Here is a 20900-nt window from a genome sequence, read left to right on the forward strand (position 1 = left end):
TTTTACACAGCGATTTTGACCACTAGAGCATTATAAATTGATCTAATGTCTCAGTGTGGCAATGCTACATCATAACATAATGAAAATGACTGTGAGCGCCGTGCGACTCTTAAGTTGTTCAGACCATGATGGACAATTGACAAAAAGTCTAGAGACTTAAAGGAATTTGTGACTTAAAGGGATTCAATCAGAACAATCTCCTTTCAACCTAAACTGTTTATATGATCATGCTGCTCTCTAAAAGATAATATGATCCACACTTTACTGCTGACACATACCAGCCTGATGAAGTTTTACTTAATATTGCACAGCAGACTGTACTGTTTAGCCACCACAATTTGTCACGTTTGGACACATGTACGCAGTGGTATACGTCGAAGCCTTTAGTTGTAGGTATACATTTTCCTGACATGTCTTTTTTTTATTATTTAAACCCGTAGATACAAAGTTAGGGCTCCTTCTCACTTGCGTGAAATACGGCTGAGTCTCGCAGGTTAAAACTCGGCTCTGCCGCCGGCACTTGGGAGCGGAGCGTGCAGCTCCATGTATTGCTGTGCGGCCGCATGCTCCGCTCTGGAGTGCCGGCGGCAGAGTCGGGATTTAACCTGCGAGACCTGGCCGTATTTCATGCAAGTGAGATGGAACCCTCAGGAACCCCTGATTTTTTTTACATTTTTTTTACTTGTAGCTGTTGCTTACATTATTCTGTGTGAATAGGATTTTTCTGTATTTCAGCACAGGCCATCAGTAAGATGTCAAGAATTGAAGTTTTGGAACTGTCAGAAAACAAAGAGCTTGGAAGTACAATGAAGAACATCACTGAGGAACTAAAAAAATGCTCATATTTGTGGGTTTTGAAACTGCGCTCTACGTGCTTACATCAGGACGGCGTCAGTTATCTGAGTCAGTAACTATGTCTGCTATATCATATAAAGCTTATATTCATTTCTTTCAGTCCCAGAAGCCTCCATAAATATATATATAGTGTTTTTTTTTACAACAGTGCCATAGAAATACAACACAGAAATGCTTACAGGTCAGTAGTATTCCCGAGAATACGGCTGTCCTTTATCCATCCCACACTTTGCTATCTGTCTCAGTGTGAATAGTAAAATGAAGGCTGCCATTATGCAGCATGAAGAATGGCTGGAGGCGAGGGCAGTGCTGTTTTCTTTCTTTTTATAAGGGTTATTAGACAAATGGCACAGAGATGTACTATAGAGGGCCGGTACTTACTGCATTTTATAAGTGACAGATCTGCTATCAGTTTTCTTAAAGAGTAAGTAAAATTTGTTAATGATTTTTCATATTTAGCAGGCACTTGAATAGCCTGCAGATAGGTGAGATTCCGATTCCTCGAACCCCCATAGATTCCCCCGTTATAGTGCCAAGAAGTACGCAGCTCAGGAGACAGAAGGGCACAGCTCCTATCACAGTGCACACGGACTGCAGTATGGATTCAATGGGAAGAATAGGTTTAAATGTAAAGTAAAGACATGGCTGTAATGGAGCTGTAATACAGAATACATTGATATAGTTGGTGAAGAAATCGACTTTCTTGTTGTTCTTTAATCATCATTTGAAGTTTTCTGCTAATTAGATTTTGGTGCACAGGGGCCGGACTGTGCACGGGGTCTTCTCCTCCCCATCTGTGATTCCCTGCCCCTCTGTCTGACATCGGTCATGGAATTACAGGTCACTGCTGAGATTTCACAGAGAGGGGGCAGTGGTGCAGGGAATCGCAGACATCCCATCTACCTGCAAGCTAATCAAGTGCCTGATAAATATGAAAAATTATTAATAAGTTTTACTTTATATTACAAAATCGTGCTGAACGGTTCTCTTTATAAGCCTATGTTTTCTATTCACTTTTTATTCTGGTGTGTGCACCCAGACCCCGACCAATCTACAAGAGATTCAAGTGCCTGTTCTGAAAAATTTGGAAGAAAGTTTGCTTACCCTTTAAAGGGAACCTGTCACCCCCAAAAATCGAAGGTGAGCTAAGCCCACCGGCATCAGGGGCTTATCTACAGCATTCTGTAATGCTGTAGATAAGCCCCCATTGTATCTTGAAAGATGAGAAAAAGAGGTTAGATTATACTCACCCAGGGACAGTCCCGGTTCTGTTCTGGTCCGATGGGCGTCGCGGTCCGGTCTGGGGCCTCCCATCTTCTTACGATGATGTCCTCTTCTTGTCTTCATTCTGCGCCTCCGGTGCAGGCGTACTTTGTCTGCCCTGTTGAGTCCAGAGCAAAGTACTGTAGTGCGCAGATGTCGGGAAAGGTCAGAGAGATCCGGCGCCTGCGCACTGCAGTAATTTGCTCTGCCCTCAACAGGGCAGACAAAGTACGGCTGCGCCGGAGCGTGAAGACAAGAAGAGGACGTCAACATAAACAGATGGGAGGCCCCGGACCGGACCGCGACGCCCATCGGACCCGGACCGCAGCGGGACCACCCCTGGGTGAGTATAATATAACCTCTTTTTCTCATCTTTCAAGATACATCGTGGGCTTATCTACAGCATTACAGAATGCTGTAGATAAGCCCCTTATGCCGGTGGGCTTAGCTCACCTTCGATTTTGGGGGTGACAGGTTCCCTTTAAAGGTTTTCTGTACTTTGTGCGAAACTTAAGAGTTCCCTTGACAATAAGCAGATAACAAAGTGTTCATCTGCCGGGAAACCCACTGTAATCAGATATGAGGAAGTCTAGTAGTAAAGATTCAAATGCTTTGTAGTGCCACCACTATGGACAGTAAGCATTTTAATGTGGGACAGGACAGGTCCAGAGAGAGACATAGAGCCTGTGCAAAAACGTACCATGGGGACATGGGCACTGTGGACCACTGTATTGTGCGTCTGTACTGCATCAGATTAAAGGGAACCTGTCACCAGTTTTGGCCAATATGAGATACGGCCATCACCTTTCAGTGCTGATATAGAGCAGTGTGCAGGTGCTGGGCCTCTCTGACCTTTCCCAGCTCCTTCGCACTGCAGTACTTTGCCCTCAACAAGGCAGATAAGTGCGCCTGCGCAGGAATGCAATGTCGAGCAGACTATGTGGATGACGCGACATCCACACGAACCAAGAAAGAGGATGGCGATCGTTAGAAGATGGGAGGCGCCGCCGCGCCGGACCAAGAAAAGTGACACTCATTGGACTGGATCGCCCCGCAGGTGACTATAATAAAAGTTAGTTTTCTTCTTTTACAGGTCAAGGTGGGGGCAGATATACATCATTACAGAATGCTGTATATCAGCACTGAAAGGTGATGGCCGCAATTCATATCGGCCAAACCTGGTGACAGGTTCACTTTAGATATTCTTCTTTAGATCTAATATGGTAGCTGAAGCCTGGAATAGCCATGTAATATGGCATCTGATGGAGAATAATTCCTATAAAGCACTGTGTTTGCAATCATATAAGTAATAAAGTCCATTATATCTTTACAGAATGTTTTTCTATGCTTGATAGAGAAAGATTTTTAGTGGTTGTCTCAAAATTAATGAAGAAATATATTTTTCTTTTTCTTAAGGTTCTGCATTTCAGTATTGGCCTTACTTACGAAAACTGGATCTATCATGCAATAAGGCAACGGGTGGTGGATTTTGCGAGGCTGCAGCACGTCTGACAGCGTTCAAACAGCTGGAAATGCTGGATATTCATCAATGCTGCCTTTCCAGAGCTGATGTCACAGCACTGAGTAACACAATTATTTTATATACATATATTTATATATATATATATATATATATATCATAGCAATTACAAATGTGTATATTACCAGGTATTTTTAAAGTATACCAACCATTTAATCAACATGTAAAGTCAGCAGCTCTGGTGAGAATTATTTGATTCCTCAGTACACATCTATAGTATTAATCATAGCTATTAAACTTTCTGCCAAATATTGCTTAATCCTCCTTGTGCCTTCAAAACAACGCTGAGCCATGGACTCCACAAGGCCTGTGATGGAGTCCTGTGCTATCTGGCATCTACACATTAGTAGCAGATTCTGTATGCACTGTGGGTCTCTAGGAGGGCAAGTTAACTCCTTCAAATCTTTGTCATGTTCTTTAAAACATTTCTAAACAATTTTTGCAATGTGGCATGTCACGTTATCAGTAAGAAACTGCTGTCATTAGAGAACTCCATTGCCACATAACAGTGTACTTGGTTTCCACAATGTTTAGGAAGGTTGTACATATCAAAGTAGCATCCACAAGAATACCGGGAGCCAAGGTGTCCTGGCAGGACATTGCCCACTGTGACAAAACACTCTGGGATCGCCTTTGCTGGGGTCAAAGGTCACGTGGTTTGTGCATTGAATCTGAGGCGTACAGCAGGTTTCTGAGCAGGCTGACCTCAGGTCAGATTTATTAACGTGAAAGCAACACAAAAAACAAAACATAAAAATAAATCCTAGCCTGTCCGGCACTAACTAAACAAATACGTTGCTATCTCAACAACTGGGGGGGCTTCTCCCACCCAGCTAACATCACCCAATTCTTAAGCAGAGCTCTTCACTCACGTTTGTCCCACACAGGCAGGCAATCTGTGTGCCCCAGGCAGACACTGGAAACACCCAGCTGGTCATCTTTTATTCCTGCAATCATTAACCCATTAGCACCCTGAAGATACTGAGTGGCCTAATTCACATAGGACAAACACCTGGGCGGGATATACCTGCCTCCAACTACCACACCAGCATGAGTCTTACATATCCCCCCCCCCTTGCTCAGACCACTCCGGTCGAGCAAGAACACTTTTGAAACAGTGCACTCGGGATAGGGCATCGGCGTTCCCCATCTGCACCCCAGGTCGGTGCTCCACCGTAAAAGAGTAAGCCTGCAGGGCAAGGAACCACCGGGTTACCCGACTATTACGGTCCTTGTGGAGGTGCATCCACTTGAGAGGGGCATGGTCTGTGACCAGCCTAAACTTCCTACCAGCCAGGTAATACTTGAGGGAGTCGAGAGCCCATTTAATGGCTAGGCACTCTTTTTCAACCACCGCATACTTCTGCTCATGTACATTCAGTTTCCGACTGAGATAGAGGACCGGGTGTTCGACTCCGTCCCTCACCTGGGAAAGTACAGCTCCGACACCAGTATCAGAGGCATCAGTTTGTACCACAAACTCGCTGCTGAAATCAGGAGTCACTAGTACGGGCTGAGAGCACAAAGCCCGTTTCAGGCTGTGGAAGGCCTCTTCAGCAGCTGAGGTCCATTTTACCATGACGGAACCCTTCCCCTTGGTAAGATCCGTCAAGGGAGTAGCCATGGCTGCAAAATTGGGTATGAACCGGCGATAATAGCCGGCAATCCCCAGGAAAGCCTGCACTTGTTTCTTGTTCACTGGTTGTGGCCAGCCCTGAATTGCCTGTATTTTGTCGATCTGGGGTTTAACCACTCCTCGGCCAATCACGTAGCCCAAGTATCGGGCTTCTTCAAGCCCGATGTGGCATTTCTTGGGGTTTGCCGTTAAACCTGCATCTCGCAGGTCATCAATCACCGCTTGTACCTTCTGGAGATGAGTTTCCCAGTCCATGCTGTAAATTACGATGTCATCCAGGTAGGCAGAGGCGTACTGTCTGTGAGGCCTCAAGACTCGATCCATCAATCTCTGGAACGTTGCGGGAGCTCCGTGAAGTCCAAACGGCATATAGACATACTGGAACAGACCTTCCGGTGTAGCAAATGCCGTCTTCTCTCTGGCCGCCTCGGCCAGAGGAATCTGCCAGTACCCCTTTGTTAAATCCAGGGTCGTAATGTATCGGGCTTTACCAAGCCGGTCGATCAACTCATCGACCCGGGGCATAGGGTACGCATCAAATTTAGAAACTGCATTCAGTTTCCTAAAGTCATTACAAAACCGGATGGAGCCATCCGGTTTAGGTATCAACACAATTGGACTGGACCAGGCGCTGTGTGACTCCTCAATGACTCCTAAGTCCAACATTGCCATCACTTCCCGGGAGACGGCTTCACGGCGGGCTTCCGGAATCCGGTAGGGCTTCACATGAACAGTGACGCCAGGCTCTGTGACAATCTCATGTTTCACCAACTTAGTCCGGCCAGGTTTTTCGGAGAAAAACTGTCGGTTCTGTAACAAAAATTGCTTAACCTCAGATTTTTGTCGTTCTGAGAGAGTCTCAGCAACCTGCACCTCTGGTACAGTAGGTGAACAAACCGGACGGGGCAGATCCGCCGTTAGGGCAGAGCGGTCTTTCCAGGATTTTATCAGATTCACATGATAAATCTGTTCCGGTTTTCTCTTACCCGGCTGGTACACTTTATAGTTCACTTCACCAACTCTTTCTCGGACCTCAAATGGGCCCTGCCATTTCGCCAAGAATTTACTATCCACCGTAGGGATTAGGACCAACACCCTATCGCCGGGTGCAAATGTACGGACCTTAGCGCCTCTATCATAACTTTGCCTCTGGGCTCCCTGGGCCTGTAACATATGGTCCCTAACAATGGGCATGACAGCGGCAATACGATCCTGCATTTGTGTTACATGGTCGATCACCGTTTTAAAGGGAGTGACTTGACCTTCCCAGGTTTCTTTTGCGACGTCCAGCAGTCCCCGGGGACGACGGGCGTACAACAGTTCGAAAGGCGAAAACCCTGTGGAAGACTGGGGAACTTCCCTAATGGCAAACAGCAAATAGGGTAACAAGTAATCCCAGTTCTTCCCATCTTTGTCTATCGCCTTCCGGAGCATCTGTTTTAAGGTTTTGTTGAAGCGCTCAACCAGGCCATCTGTTTGAGGGTGATAGACAGACGTACGCAACGGGTCTATTTGTAAGAGCCTGCAGAGCTCCTTCATTACCCTCGACATAAAGGGAGTCCCCTGGTCGGTGAGTATCTGTTTTGGAATTCCCACCCGACTAAACACTTGTACCAATTCCTTGGCGATTGTCTTGGTAGCTGTGTTACGCAAAGGGACGGCTTCCGGGTAACGAGTGGCATAGTCCACGATGACGAGGATATGTTGGTGCCCACGTGCGGATCGTGGAAGGGGCCCAACCAAATCCATCCCAATTCTCTCAAAAGGGACCCCGATGATAGGAAGGGGTACCAAAGGGCTACGGAATTGAGATTTAGGGGCCGCGATTTGGCACTCTGGACAGGACTCACAATAGTTACGCACATCACAATGTATTCCAGGCCACACAAAACAATGCAATATCCTTTCTGTGGTTTTCTGTACCCCCAGATGTCCCCCCATTATATGTCCGTGGGCCAAATCCAGTACCTTCCGCCGATAAGGTTTGGGTACCACTAACCGTTGCACTGTGTCTTCCCCTTTTTTTTCTACCTGGTAGAGCAAATCATTTTCAAGAATCATATACGGGTACGCTAGCCTAGTGTCAGGTTCTACGGGTACCCCATCTATCATTTTTACATTTTTCCTAGCCGGAGTCAGGGTAGGATCTTTCATTTGCTCGCTGTGGAAGTCATCCACCTGGACTCCCAAATCTGGCAGGCAGGGTGCCGGATGGCTGTCTGCCTCCGCCTCTCGCTGAGGTTCCTCAGTTTCCTCTGTTTCCCCCGTCATGACAGAGAAGGGGTACTGAAGGTTAGATTCACCAACCTCCCCAGCAACATCTTCCTGTGGGGTCTCCTCTAGGGACTCGGGACCTCCAGATGGCATGGGAGAAGATTCACGGGTACAGCTACCGTGAAGGAGCAACTGATTCTCCCACAACTGCCAGAAATAGGGAAAATCCCTGCCCAGGATTACATCCTGTAACAATGCGGGGACGAGTCCCACTTTGTGCTGCACTGACCCATAGGGAGTAGAAATCCATATGACCGCTGTTAAGTACGAGCGGGTGTCACCATGCACACACGTCACAGAAAACTTGTCAGACGGACCAGACGGAAGTGCCACCAGACTAGCTTTCACCAGAGTCACCACACTTCCAGAGTCTAGTAATGCCACAACATTTTTCCCATCAACAGATAATTCACACAGGTGTTTCACTGTATCATTTTGACCCGCATTCACACTCACTAGCTGTGTAACCAAAGACATGCGTTTTCTAGAGTCTATAACGTCGCACTGCATGGGTTCAGCGGTAACAGGACAGTTCGCAGAAACATGACCCTTCTCATGGCAGCGGAAACACCTAACAGGTCCCCTACTGAGACCACCGTCCAATACTGTCGGTCTCGGAGTGCGAGCAGTCCCGGACTCCTCCCCCACAGTTTTAAGCGATTTTCCTTCACACGTGGTCCCTGGAACAGTCTTACCGGTTCCACGAGGAGGAGGCACAGACGGGGGGTTGGCGGTGTCGTCGGGAAGTCCTTCTGCCACGGAATAACGCTCGACCAACTCCACAAGTTGATCCGCTGTCGTGGGATTTCCTTGGCTTACCCACCTTTTCAGCGCTGGGGGTAGTACTCTCAGGTACTTGTCCAGGACAACCCGCTGGATTATTTCGGGTATTGTCAGTACCTCGGGTTGCAGCCATTTCTTTGTCAAGTAGATCAGGTCGAACATCTGAGACCGCGCCGGTTTATCTTGCTGGTATGTCCACTGATGTACCCTCTGTGCACGGACAGCCGTCGTCACACCCAGCCGGGCCAGGATCTCAGCTTTCAGCTTCTCAAAGTCCTGAGCGACCTCCGGGTCCAAATCATGGTAAGCTTTTTGGGCCTCGCCGGAGAGAAACGGGGCAATCAAATCGGCCCATCGTGCCTTCGGCCACTTCTCTCTCAATGCCGTCCGCTCAAACGTTGTCAGGTATGCCTCGACGTCATCTTCTGCAGTCAGCTTTTGCCAGTATCGACTCACATGGATCCTTCTGGACTCTGCTTCCGGGTCAGCGTCAGGCATGCTCACCAGGCGCTGCGCCACCTGTTGGAGAAGTTGGCGGTCTGCAACCGTCATGTCCAGTAACTCCTTCAGCTGTGCGGCCATCAAGCGATTAGCTTCGTGCTGTGCGGCAGTGGCCTGCTGCTGTACGGCAGTGGACTGTACTAAGGCTTTCACCACGTCTTCCATGCTGTCGCCTGTGCCACGGTATGCCCGCATTCTCCACCACAATGTGACAAAACACTCTGGGATCGCCTTTGCTGGGGTCAAAGGTCACGTGGTTTGTGCATTGAATCTGAGGCGTACAGCAGGTTTCTGAGCAGGCTGACCTCAGGTCAGATTTATTAACGTGAAAGCAACACAAAAAACAAAACATAAAAATAAATCCTAGCCTGTCCGGCACTAACTAAACAAATACGTTGCTATCTCAACAACTGGGGGGGCTTCTCCCACCCAGCTAACATCACCCAATTCTTAAGCAGAGCTCTTCACTCACGTTTGTCCCACACAGGCAGGCAATCTGTGTGCCCCAGGCAGACACTGGAAACACCCAGCTGGTCATCTTTTATTCCTGCAATCATTAACCCATTAGCACCCTGAAGATACTGAGTGGCCTAATTCACATAGGACAAACACCTGGGCGAGATATACCTGCCTCCAACTACCACACCAGCATGAGTCTTACACCACATACCCAAACTCTGGGCAACTATAACCTAAGTTTAAGTCTGTGGGCAATGTTCTGCTGGGAATATACTGATGAAAGGCTCGGTGTGACCCTGAAACGTGTTGATATGCCTTTGAAAAAGCTTTCAAAGTGAGAACAACAATCAGATACAACTGAACATTCTATAATCTGCGGAGCACAACCTATGTCTTTTATCACCAAACTGTTCTGTCAATAGAGTAGGTCATCAGTATCTCCCGGCATCCACATGATCCACTGTTATCTGCTATGGCGACAGCTGGAGATGGTACAGCGCAGCCCCATATATTCTTTGGCCACTCCCGGGTACCGCACCTCATCTCTCATTCACTTAAATAGGAGATAAAGTACAGTAATTGGCAGCAGCAAATAAATAATGTAATGAATATGCTTGTTCTAGATAATCCCTTTAAGAGAGGACAACTATATTGATAATTACTACTACAAAGCATACACATTCATATAATTGCCTGTCCCTAATGGGATGACAATCACAATATGTCTAAATAAGTAGCCTAATGTAAATGGAGAAAAAGGTGAGCGATGGATAATAGTTTATCTTTGTTCTTTATCAATAACACAGCTGTAAATAAGACTGTTAGCGACAATGCTCACAGGTATAAGGCTGACCATAAGATACTAGGAAATGTAATTATTAAGCCATCATCAGTGTTGTTACATGTAAATGGGCCTTGAATCACACATATATATATATATATATATATATATATATGTATATATATATATATATATATATATATATACCAATTTAAAAGAAAGGTAATTGGCACAAGGAGGCTGAAGTAGCCTAAGGAAAGTCATGGAAGTATGGGACCAACGCACAAGCTGCAGCAGTCCAATGTCAGCCAGATTAGTATGAAGTAGTGGTACAATGGTATTTTCCAATATGTCACTATAAGGGTATGTACACATAACATCTTTTAGATGCCAAAGTACTAAACAAATTTTTCAAGCAGAAGATGCTTCAGCAACGCACTGATGTGTTTTTCATAAAGCATTTTTTTTTCATCCTTTCAGTCATTGTTTGTGGCAACTTTGCCGCCTGTGTTTGTTTTTCTCACCTGTATATATAAAATAGTGAGTGGCTTCCAGGAAAGTTGCCTGAAGACTGGTCAGGTCTAGAGATGGGCGAACCCAAACTTATGAGTTCGGCATTCCTACCGTTACTGTCCGGTGCTACACATTGAACATGGACTTTCCCTGAAAGTCCGTACCAAGGTTCGTGAGTTCTGGGGTAAGTCCAGAGAGAAATAATTGTTTCACCATTCCCACTTTGGGTAACATTTATTTTCTATGGGGTTTGTGTTCTGGTTGAAGTTCTGGTACTGTTTTGGTAGTCGAATCGAACTCTGAAATAAAGTTTGGGTCCAGTACCAGAATCTGAACTTTCACCGATCTGCCTATTCCTAGTCAGGTCACTTCTTTGAACCACTGTGCAGCTGTGGAAACTGGAAGCACTTAAAAGCTCCAAAGACTGAACATTTGCACAGCAAGTCATTTTTACATTGCAGTGCATACGTTCATTCTTTTTATTTTTTTTTTCTTCAGGTGGGTTATGGAGCAGATAAGCCTGAAAAAGACGTTGTGTCCACGTACTCAAAGGGCTTGGTGTCCTATTCTCTAAGTCAAGACATGTAATGTTTTAGAAGATTGCAAACAGATAGATTTGAGATTGATGGACTACATTGATGTGAATATTGAAAAGTAAAATACCTTCTAAAGCTATGTGTATAGTATATAAAGTCTTCCTTATAATTAGTTCTGATAAACAGGATGGAAATGTACATCAGTGTTGGTTGAACTGAATCTAGAAGTGAGCTGAGTCTTAAAATTGGCCACACACTAGATAAATTATTTTGCCGAGATCTGTTAACAGTATTAAATGTATGGGGCAAACTGACTGGTCCCTGGTATATGGTCTTAAGGTGACAATAGACATAAGGTAGCTCTCGGATCGCCCTCAGCTCTCTGATAAACAGGGATGCTTACCTTATCATCCTTGGAAGTAAAGGTCAGTCATGCTGAAATCCAACAAGTCCAATCTTTACTTTTCTCAACAGTAGACATTAAATTGTCAGTGGATCGCACTGACAATTATTCAGTGACCATGGCCAGCTTAGATCACCACGCTGGATCCGAGTATACACATCGTCATGACAGATGAGTAGTTACATGTACAGAATTTTAGAGTTGGATTTGGGATTTCAAATTGAATAAAGCCCCATCACTCACTACAGCACTGTAACAGAAATATAGGGATTGTGAATGAAAAAAAACAAAAAGGCTTTTGTGTAATGTTTTATTTTTATTTTGTAGCCCAGGTCATACCACTCTTATCCAACCTTCAGTTTCTAGACATATCATCCAACAAAAACATAGGACTTTCTTCAGAACATCTTTTCAGCCGGTTACGCTTTTTGCCTAAATTAAAATCCGTGAATATCAGCAACTGCACATTAAAGAAAGAATCCTTTGCAGGACTAGGTAAGGACTTAAATCTATAAATCATTTTCACAAGATATTCTGTACATTAGTAATTGATCATCCTCTGAAATGTGATGTCATCTACAACATATGTCCTGCAATTATTGAGCCACAAATGGCCACAAATAAGTGGAGGCTGAAATAGCAGAATATGGATCCATACTTCTATTATATTATAGGTGGTAAATACCACATCATAATAGCAGAACAAACCACTGCAAAAATTCAGCAAATTTTGTAAATGTTGCAAACAATCTTCAATCTTGACAGTGCAGTGAATGTTACAGGACAAGTAACTTTAACATGTATCCCTAGCTGAAGCCTCACATTATCTAATGGACCTTCAGATGCTGGACCTTTCCTGGAATAAATGTGTTGGAGGAAACCTGAATCTGCTTTCTGGAGCTCTACAGAGTGCAACCGGTCTACAAAGTCTCCTTCTGAGCAGCTGCAATCTGGTCACACAGGACCTGGCAGTCATAGGTAGTAACATCTGTACTGTATGTGCAATAGTTTGTTTATTGTGTGGATATAATGCTAGATTTCATACATTAAGTCAATTTACACTTCTTCCCATTTACTAAACCTTGGACCCTGCAAATACTTAAAGTTTAGAAAAGAGGCTAAACGCAGATTTCCATTATCATTCAGGAGCTAAGGCTACGTTCACACTAGCGTCATGCGCCCCTATGTTTAACATGGGGGACGCATGCGTTTTTGCTTGTTGCGTTTTCCGACACGTGCGTCTTTTTTGACGCTAGCGTCGGACCAAGAAAACGCAACAAGTTGCATTTTTCTTGCGTCCGATTTTCGTCAAAAAATGACGCACGCGTCGAAAAACGCAGCGTTTTTGCGTGCGTTTGCACACGTTTTTCGGTGCGTTGTGCGTCGCGTCGCCGACGCAGCGGCGCACAACGCTAGTGTGAACGTAGCTATACAGAAACGTTGGCAACTACTTACAGAGATATTTGTGTTTTTGACCATTACTGTAGTGTTGATAGGAGTCAGTAATACATTTTTGTCTGAAGCTGCCCATTGGGTATATTACATGACTGTATCAAGGTATCATAGAAAGTTAGAATTGGAAGCGAACTCCTGGGTCATCGTGTCCAACCCGCTGCTCAATGCAGGATTCACTAAACATTCTCAGACATATGTCTGTCCAGCCTCTGTTTGAAGACTTCCATTGAAGGAGAACTCACCACATCTTGTCAAAAAGTTTTTTTCTAATATCCACAATCCCTGACAGAAGTTATGTCGCTTATCCATGTTATGTAAATAAAAGCTTATAACCTGACGTTAAATTAATCCATTGGTTGTATAAATTATTCTTTTGAAAGCTGAAACCCTCCAAAATGTGGTTTAGGTTAAGAAAATAAATTGGCATCAATGCAGAAATATTGATCAGTTAATGGAAACAGAATGGTCAGATTTTGGCAAGACAAAAGTTTTGTCGCCCACAGAAAGTAATGTGATATTCAAACAAATAATTAACTTAAAATACAAATATATGTTTCATTACATTGGTGAATGAAGTTGTTGTGATATTAGAGTCATATTTAATATTTTGTGTGACTTCCATGAGCTTGAAGGACTGCATCCATGCGGTTCAACAATGATTCATACAATTTATTAATGAAGTCATCATGAATAGCAAAGAATGCAGTCTTACATGCCTCCCAGAGTTCATCTAGATTCTTTGGTTTTGTCTTCCAAGCTTCCTCTTTCATCCTACCCCAAACATGCTCAATGTTGTTCATGTCTGGTGACTGGGCTTGCCAGTCCTTGAGCACCTTGATTTTTTTTTACCTGGAGGAACTTTCTTGTAGAGATGGATGTATGAGATGGAGCACCATCCTGCTGCAGAATTTGACCCCTTTTATTATTTGGAATATAAGAGGTAGCTAATACTTCTTGATATTTTAGGCTATAGATATTGCCTTCCACCTTGCAAATGTTTCCCCCATACTGAATGTAACCCCAGACCATAATCTTTCCACCACCAAATGTAACTGTTTTCTGGGTGTATTTTGGATCCATACGGGCTCCAGTAGATCTCCTGCAGTATTTGCGGCAGCTGTGGTATAATTCTACTGAAGATTCATCAGAGAAATCCACCTTCTGCCACTTTCCAGCATCCATCTGTTTAGCAGGCTGTGGGACTTTGCAAATGCCACACCGTTTTTTATTTGCCTTTTGTTTAGTGCTGGCTTCTAGGCACTGATTCGACCATGGAGGCCATTTCGTGACATAATCCTACAAGCTGTTCTAGTTGACACAGGAACTTGAGGTGACCAGGCCTGCTGGAGCTCTGCTGCAGAGGAAGAGGGGTTTGCTTTGGATTTTCTAACTAACAAAGGTTCCTCCTGAGCAGTTGTCTTGCGGGGTCTGCCAGACCTGGGCTTGTCAAACACATCTCCAGTCTCTTCAAATCTTTTTTAAATTCTTTGTACTTGACGCCGAGACACACTAAAGGTGCCAGCCACCTCTGCAGTGGATCTGGTCTTCAGTCTCTTGATAATCCAGGCTTTGGTCGCAGGGTGGATTTTTGCCATGCTGTCAGAGCTCAAGTTGCAGTTCAAGTGAAGGTCTGGGGTGCTGGGTTTCTTTTTATACACACACACACTAATTAACCAATCATTTACTGAGCACAGGTGAGGAAGTAAACTAGGATTGGGTGCATTATATGACCAGGTGACAAAACGTTTGTCTTGCCAAAATCTGACCATTCTGTGTCCATTAACTGATCAATATTTCTGCATTGATGCCAATTTATTTTCTTAACCTAAACCACATTTCGGAGGGTTTCAGCTTTCAAAAGAATAATTTATACAACCAATGGATGAGTCTAATGTCAGGTTATAAGCTTTTATTTACATAACATGGATAAGCGACATAACTTCTGTCAGGGAGTGTAATCTGTATCTTCTCACTTTCAGTTTAATTTTACTGCTTTTTGTGATTCCATGTGCAAATGAGAATAAAGCTGATCCCTCTACAATGTAACAGCCTTTGAGATATTTTGAGAGCTTGAGGCATTAAACAATCCATGCCATTTGGATTGTCATCATTCCTGCAGACAATGCAACATTACAATCATCCATCCTGAGTAGTTTATATTTTTATAGGACTATGTTCACATTTTTCTCACAGGCTGAGCTTTTGGTTTGGATTTTGCACCAAAAAAACACTCCCAAATGTTTCTAATTTGCTTGAAACAAGATTCCCATGCAATTAAGTGCACATCATTTTCTTCCTTGCCTTTTTTAACTTGTGGTAGAAAAGATATCATGCAAACTCTTTGTTGTGTTTTTCTGTCCATAAATCACTTAGAAATCTGCTGTTTTCTTGAGGGTTTAATGCGTTTTTGGGAATGTTTTTACTACTGCTATACCACATATTATAATTAATCAAAAACCACTTGAAAACAGTGTTTAAAACATGTTCTTACAAAACTATGGCAGAAATACAGGTTTATAAGTGTCTTGATGTACATTTTTCAGCCTGAAATCCATTAAAAAACCTCCGTCTGAACATCTCTAATAATAACTTGCCATCTTTAGACAAGCCCTGTTCATTGGACTTTGCCCTAACAGTAGCCATACATTATACAGTGCCTACAAGTAGTATTCAACCCCCTGCAGATTTAGCAGGTTTAATAAGATGCAAATAAGTTAGAGCCTTCAAACTTCAAACAAGAGCAGGATTTATTAACAGATGCATAAATCTTACAAACCAAAAAGTTTTGTTGCTCAGTTAAATTTTTATAAATTTTAAACATAAAAGTGTGGGTCAATTATTATTCAACCCCTAGGTTTAATATTTTGTGGAATAACCTTTGTTTGCAATTACAGCTAATAATCGTCTTTTATAAGACCTGATCAGGCCGGCACAGGTCTCTGGAGTTATCTTGGCCCACTCCTCCATGCAGATCTTCTCCAAGTTATCTAGGTTCTTTGGGTGTCTCATGTGGACTTTAATCTTGAGCTCCTTCCACAAGTTTTCAATTGCGTTAAGGTCAGGAGACTGACTAGGCCACTGCAACACCTTGATTTTTTCCCTCTTGAACCAGGCCTTGGTTTTCTTGGCTGTGTGCTTTGGGTCGTGTTGTGAATTCTGTGGCTGAATTCACTTCTGTGGTCACAAGTGGTATTGCAGTCTCTGGGCTTCCTCCCTCAGGTGTTTTGGTGAGCTCGTTGGCTGCCTTGCTATTTAGCTCCACCTGAGTCTGTCTTCCTTGCTCCTTGTCAATGTTCCAGTGTTGGATCTGAGCTACTGCATCTTTCCTTGGGCCTGCTGCTCTGCTAGATAAGTGCTTCTAGTTTGTTTTCTGTTTTTTCTGTCCAGCTTGCTATTAACTTTTGCTGGAAGCTCTGAGAAGCAAAGGGGTGCACCGCCGTGCTGTTAGTTCGGCACGGTGGGTCTTTTTGCCCCTTTGCGTGGTTTTCGTTTTAGGGTTTTTTGTAGACTGCATAGTTCTCTTTGCTATCCTCGCTCTGTCTAGAATATCGGGCCTCACTTTGCTGAATCTATTTCATTCCTACGTTTGTCTTTTCATCTTGCTAACAGTCATTATATGTGGGGGGCTGCCTATTCCTTTGGGGTATTTCTCTGAGGTAAGTCAGGCTTGTATTTCTATCTTCAGGCTAGTCAGCTCCTCAGGCAGTGCCGAGTTGCATAGGTAGTGATAGGCGCAATCCACTGTTGCTTATAGTTGTGTGAGGATAGATCAGGTACTGCAGTCTACAGAGATTCCACGTCTCAGAGCTCGTCCTATTGTTTTTGGTTATTGCCAGATCTCTGTATGTGCGCTGATTACTGCACGCTGTGTTGCCTGATTGCCAGCCCTAACAGTACAAGGAGCCACACCAATGATTCCCAATAGAGGGAAAAAAGAAATCCTGACATCATTTTTTTTTCTTAGCTCTGTCTTCAGTCTTTTTTTTCCCCTAGACATTAGAGTGCTTCAGGACACAGTTGTGGACATGGATATTCAGGCTCTGTGCTCCTCAATGGATAATCTCGTTGTAAATGTACAAAAGATTCAAGATACTATTGATCAGAAATCGATGCTAGAACCAAGAATTCCGATTCCTGATTTGTTTTTTGGTGACAGAACTAAATTCCTGAGCTTCAGAAATAATTGTAAGCTATTTTTGGCCTTGAAACCTCATTCTTCTGGTAATCCTATTCAACAGGTTTTGATTATTATTTCTTTTTTGCGCGGCGACCCACAGGACTGGGCGTTTTCTCTTGCACCAGGAGATTCTGCATTGAGTAATGTTGATGCATTTTTCCAGGCGCTGGGATTGCTTTACGATGAGCTTAATTCAGTGGATCAGGCTGAGAAAAATCTGCTGGCTTTATGCCAGGGTCAGGATGATGTAGAAGTATATTGTCAGAAATTTAGGAAGTGGTCAGTACTCACTCTGTGGAATGAATCTGCACTAGCGGCTTTGTTCAGAAAGGGTCTCTCTGAAGCTCTTAAGGATGTAATGGTGGGATTTCCTATGCCTGCTGGTTTGAATGAGTCTATGTCCTTGGCCATTCAGATCGGTCGTCGCTTGCGCGAGCGTAAATCTGTGCACCATCTGGCGGTATTGTCTGAGCGTAAACCTGAGCCTATGCAGTGCGACAGGACTATGACTAAAGTAGAACGGCAAGAACACAGACGTCTGAACAGACTGTGTTTCTATTGTGGTGATTCTACTCATGCTATTTCTAATTGTCCTAAACGCACTAGGCGGTTCGATAGCTCTGCCGTTATTGGTACTGTACAGTCCAAATTCCTTTTGTCCATTACCTTAATGTGCTCTTTGTCATCGTATTCTGTCATGGCGTTTGTGGATTCAGGCGCTGCCCTGAATCTGATGGATTTGGATTATGCTAAACGTTGTGGATTTTTCTTGGAGCCTTTGCGGTGTCCTATTCCGTTGAGAGGAATTGATGCTACACCTTTGGCCAAGAATAAGCCTCAGTACTGGGCCCAGCTGACCATGTGCATTGCTCCTGCACATCAGGAAGTTATTCGCTTTCTGGTACTGCATAATTTGCATGATGTGGTCGTGTTGGGGTTGCCATGGCTACAAACCCATAATCCAGTATTGGATTGGAACTCTATGTCGGTAACCAGCTGGGGTTGTCAGGGAGTACATGGTGATGTTCCATTTTTGTCTATTTCGTCATCCATTCCTTCTGACATCCCAGAGTTCTTGTCGGACTTTCAGGATGTATTTGAAGAGTCCAAGTCTGATGCCCTACCTCCGCATAGGAATTGTGATTGTGCTATCGATTTGATTCCTGGTAGTAAATTCCCTAAGGGTCGTTTATTTAATTTGTCCGTACCTGAACACACCGCTATGCGCAGTTATGTGAAGGAGTCCCTGGAGAAGGGACATATTCGCCCATCGTCGTCACCATTGGGAGCAGGGTTCTTTTTTGTAGCCAAGAAGGATGGTTCGCTAAGACCGTGTATTGATTACCGCCTTCTTAATAAGATCACTGTTAAGTTTCAGTATCCCTTGCCATTGATTTCTGACTTGTTTGCTCGGATTAAGGGGGCTAGTTGGTTTACTAAGATTGATCTTCGTGGTGCGTATAATCTGGTGAGAATCAGGCAGGGAGATGAATGGAAAACGGCATTTAATACGCCCGAGGGTCATTTTGAGTATCTGGTGATGCCGTTCGGACTTGCCAATGCTCCATCTGTTTTTCAGTCTTTTATGCATGACATTTTCCGTGAGTATCTGGATAAATTCTTGATTGTTTACTTGGATGACATTTTGATCTTCTCAGATGATTGGGAGTCTCATGTGAAGCAAGTCAGAATGGTTTTCCAGGTACTGCGTGCTAATTCCTTGTTCGTGAAGGGATCAAAGTGTCTCTTCGGTGTGCAGAAAGTTTCATTTTTGGGGTTCATCTTTTCCCCTTCTACTATCGAGATGGATCCGATTAAGGTTCAGGCCATCCAGGATTGGACTCAGCCGACATCTCTAAAAAGTCTGCAGAAATTCCTGGGCTTTGCTAATTTTTATCGTCGCTTCATCTGTAATTTTTCTAGCATTGCCAGACCATTGACCGATTTGACCAAGAAGGGTGCTGATTTGGTTAATTGGTCTTCTGCTGCCGTGGAAGCTTTTCAGGAGTTGAAGCGTCGTTTTTGCTGTGCCCCTGTGTTGTGTCGACCTGATGTTTCTCTTCCGTTCCAGGTCGAGGTTGATGCTTCTGAGATTGGTGCAGGGGCGGTTTTGTCACAGAGAGGTTCTGGTTGCTCAGTGTTCAAACCATGTGCTTTCTTTTCCAGGAAATTTTCTGCTGCTGAGCGTAATTATGATGTGGGCAACCGAGAGTTGCTGGCCATGAAGTGGGCATTCGAGGAGTGGCGTCATTGGCTTGAGGGTGCTAAGCATCGCGTGGTGGTTTTGACTGATCATAAGAACCTTACTTATCTTGAGTCTGCCAAGCGCTTGAATCCTAGACAGGCCCGTTGGTCGTTATTTTTTGCTCGTTTTGATTTTGTGATTTCATACCTTCCGGGCTCTAAAAATGTGAAGGCGGATGCTCTGTCTAGGAGTTTTGTGCCCGACTCTCCGGGGTTATCTGAGCCGGCGAGTATCCTCAAGGAAGGAGTCATTGTGTCTGCCATCTCCCCTGATTTGCGGAGAGTGTTGCAGAAATTTCAGGCTAATAAACCTGATCGTTGTCCGGCCGAGAAACTGTTCGTCCCTGATAGGTGAACTAGTAAAGTTATCTCTGAACTTCATTGTTCGGTGCTGGCCGGTCATCCAGGAATCTTTGGTACCAGGGAGTTGGTTGCTAGATCCTTCTGGTGGCCATCTCTGTCGCGGGATGTGCGTGCTTTTGTGCAGTCCTGTGGAATTTGTGCTAGGGCTAAGCCCTGCTGTTCACGTGCCAGTGGGTTGCTTTTGCCCTTGCCGGTCCCGAAGAGGCCTTGGACACATATTTCGATGGATTTCATTTCTGACCTTCCCGTTTCTCAAAAAATGTCGGTCATTTGGGTGGTCTGTGATCGCTTTTCTAAAATGGTCCATCTGGTGCCTTTGGTTAAATTGCCTTCCTCCTCTGATTTCGTGCCTTTGTTCTTCCAGCATGTGGTTCGTTTACATGGCATTCCTGAGAATATTGTTTCTGACAGAGGTTCCCAGTTTGTCTCGAGGTTCTGGCGAGCCTTTTGTGGTAGGATGGGCATTGACCTATCTTTCTCCTCGGCCTTCCATCCTCAGACTAATGGCCAGACCGAACGAACCAATCAGACCTTGGAAACATATCTGAGATGTTTTGTTTCCGCTGACCAGGATGATTGGGTGTCATTTTTGCCGTTGGCTGAGTTCGCCCTTAATAATCGGGCCAGCTCGGCTACCTTGGTCTCTCCATTTTTCTGCAATTCTGGGTTCCATCCTCGTTTCTCTTCAGGACAGGTTGAGTCTTCGGACTGTCCTGGTGTGGATTCTGTGGTGGACAGGTTGCAGCAGATCTGGACTCAGGTAGTGGACAATTTGACCTTGTCCCAGGAGAAGGCTCAGCTTTTCGCTAATCGCAGACGCCGTGTGGGACCCCGACTTCGTGTTGGGGATCTGGTTTGGTTATCTTCTCGTCATATTCCTATGAAGGTTTCCTCTCCTAAATTTAAACCTCGTTTTATTGGTCCGTATAGGATTTCTGAGATTCTCAATCCGGTGTCTTTTCGTCTGATCCTCCCAGACTCCTTTTCCATACATAATGTATTCCATAGGTCGTTGTTGAGGAGATACGTGGCACCTATGGTTCCATCTGTGGAGCCTCCTGCCCCTGTTTTGGTGGAGGGGGAATTGGAGTATATTGTGGAGAAGATTTTGGATTCT

General features: G+C 44.4%; 1 protein-coding gene across 1 annotated transcript in view; it reads left to right on the forward strand.

Annotated features, from left to right (window-relative positions):
* LRRC31 (leucine rich repeat containing 31) overlaps positions 1-20900 on the forward strand; it is a 57339-nt gene that overhangs the window by 33461 nt on the left and 2978 nt on the right. Inside the window, exons 6-9 of the mRNA XM_069727362.1 lie at positions 736-903; positions 3535-3702; positions 11872-12039; positions 12355-12522. Coding sequence (XP_069583463.1) covers positions 736-903; positions 3535-3702; positions 11872-12039; positions 12355-12522 — 672 coding nt within the window. The remainder of the gene's footprint in view (positions 1-735; positions 904-3534; positions 3703-11871; positions 12040-12354; positions 12523-20900) is intronic.

Source organism: Ranitomeya imitator, chromosome 5 (assembly GCF_032444005.1).
Source record: "Ranitomeya imitator isolate aRanImi1 chromosome 5, aRanImi1.pri, whole genome shotgun sequence".
Classification (NCBI taxonomy): domain Eukaryota; kingdom Metazoa; phylum Chordata; class Amphibia; order Anura; family Dendrobatidae; genus Ranitomeya; species Ranitomeya imitator.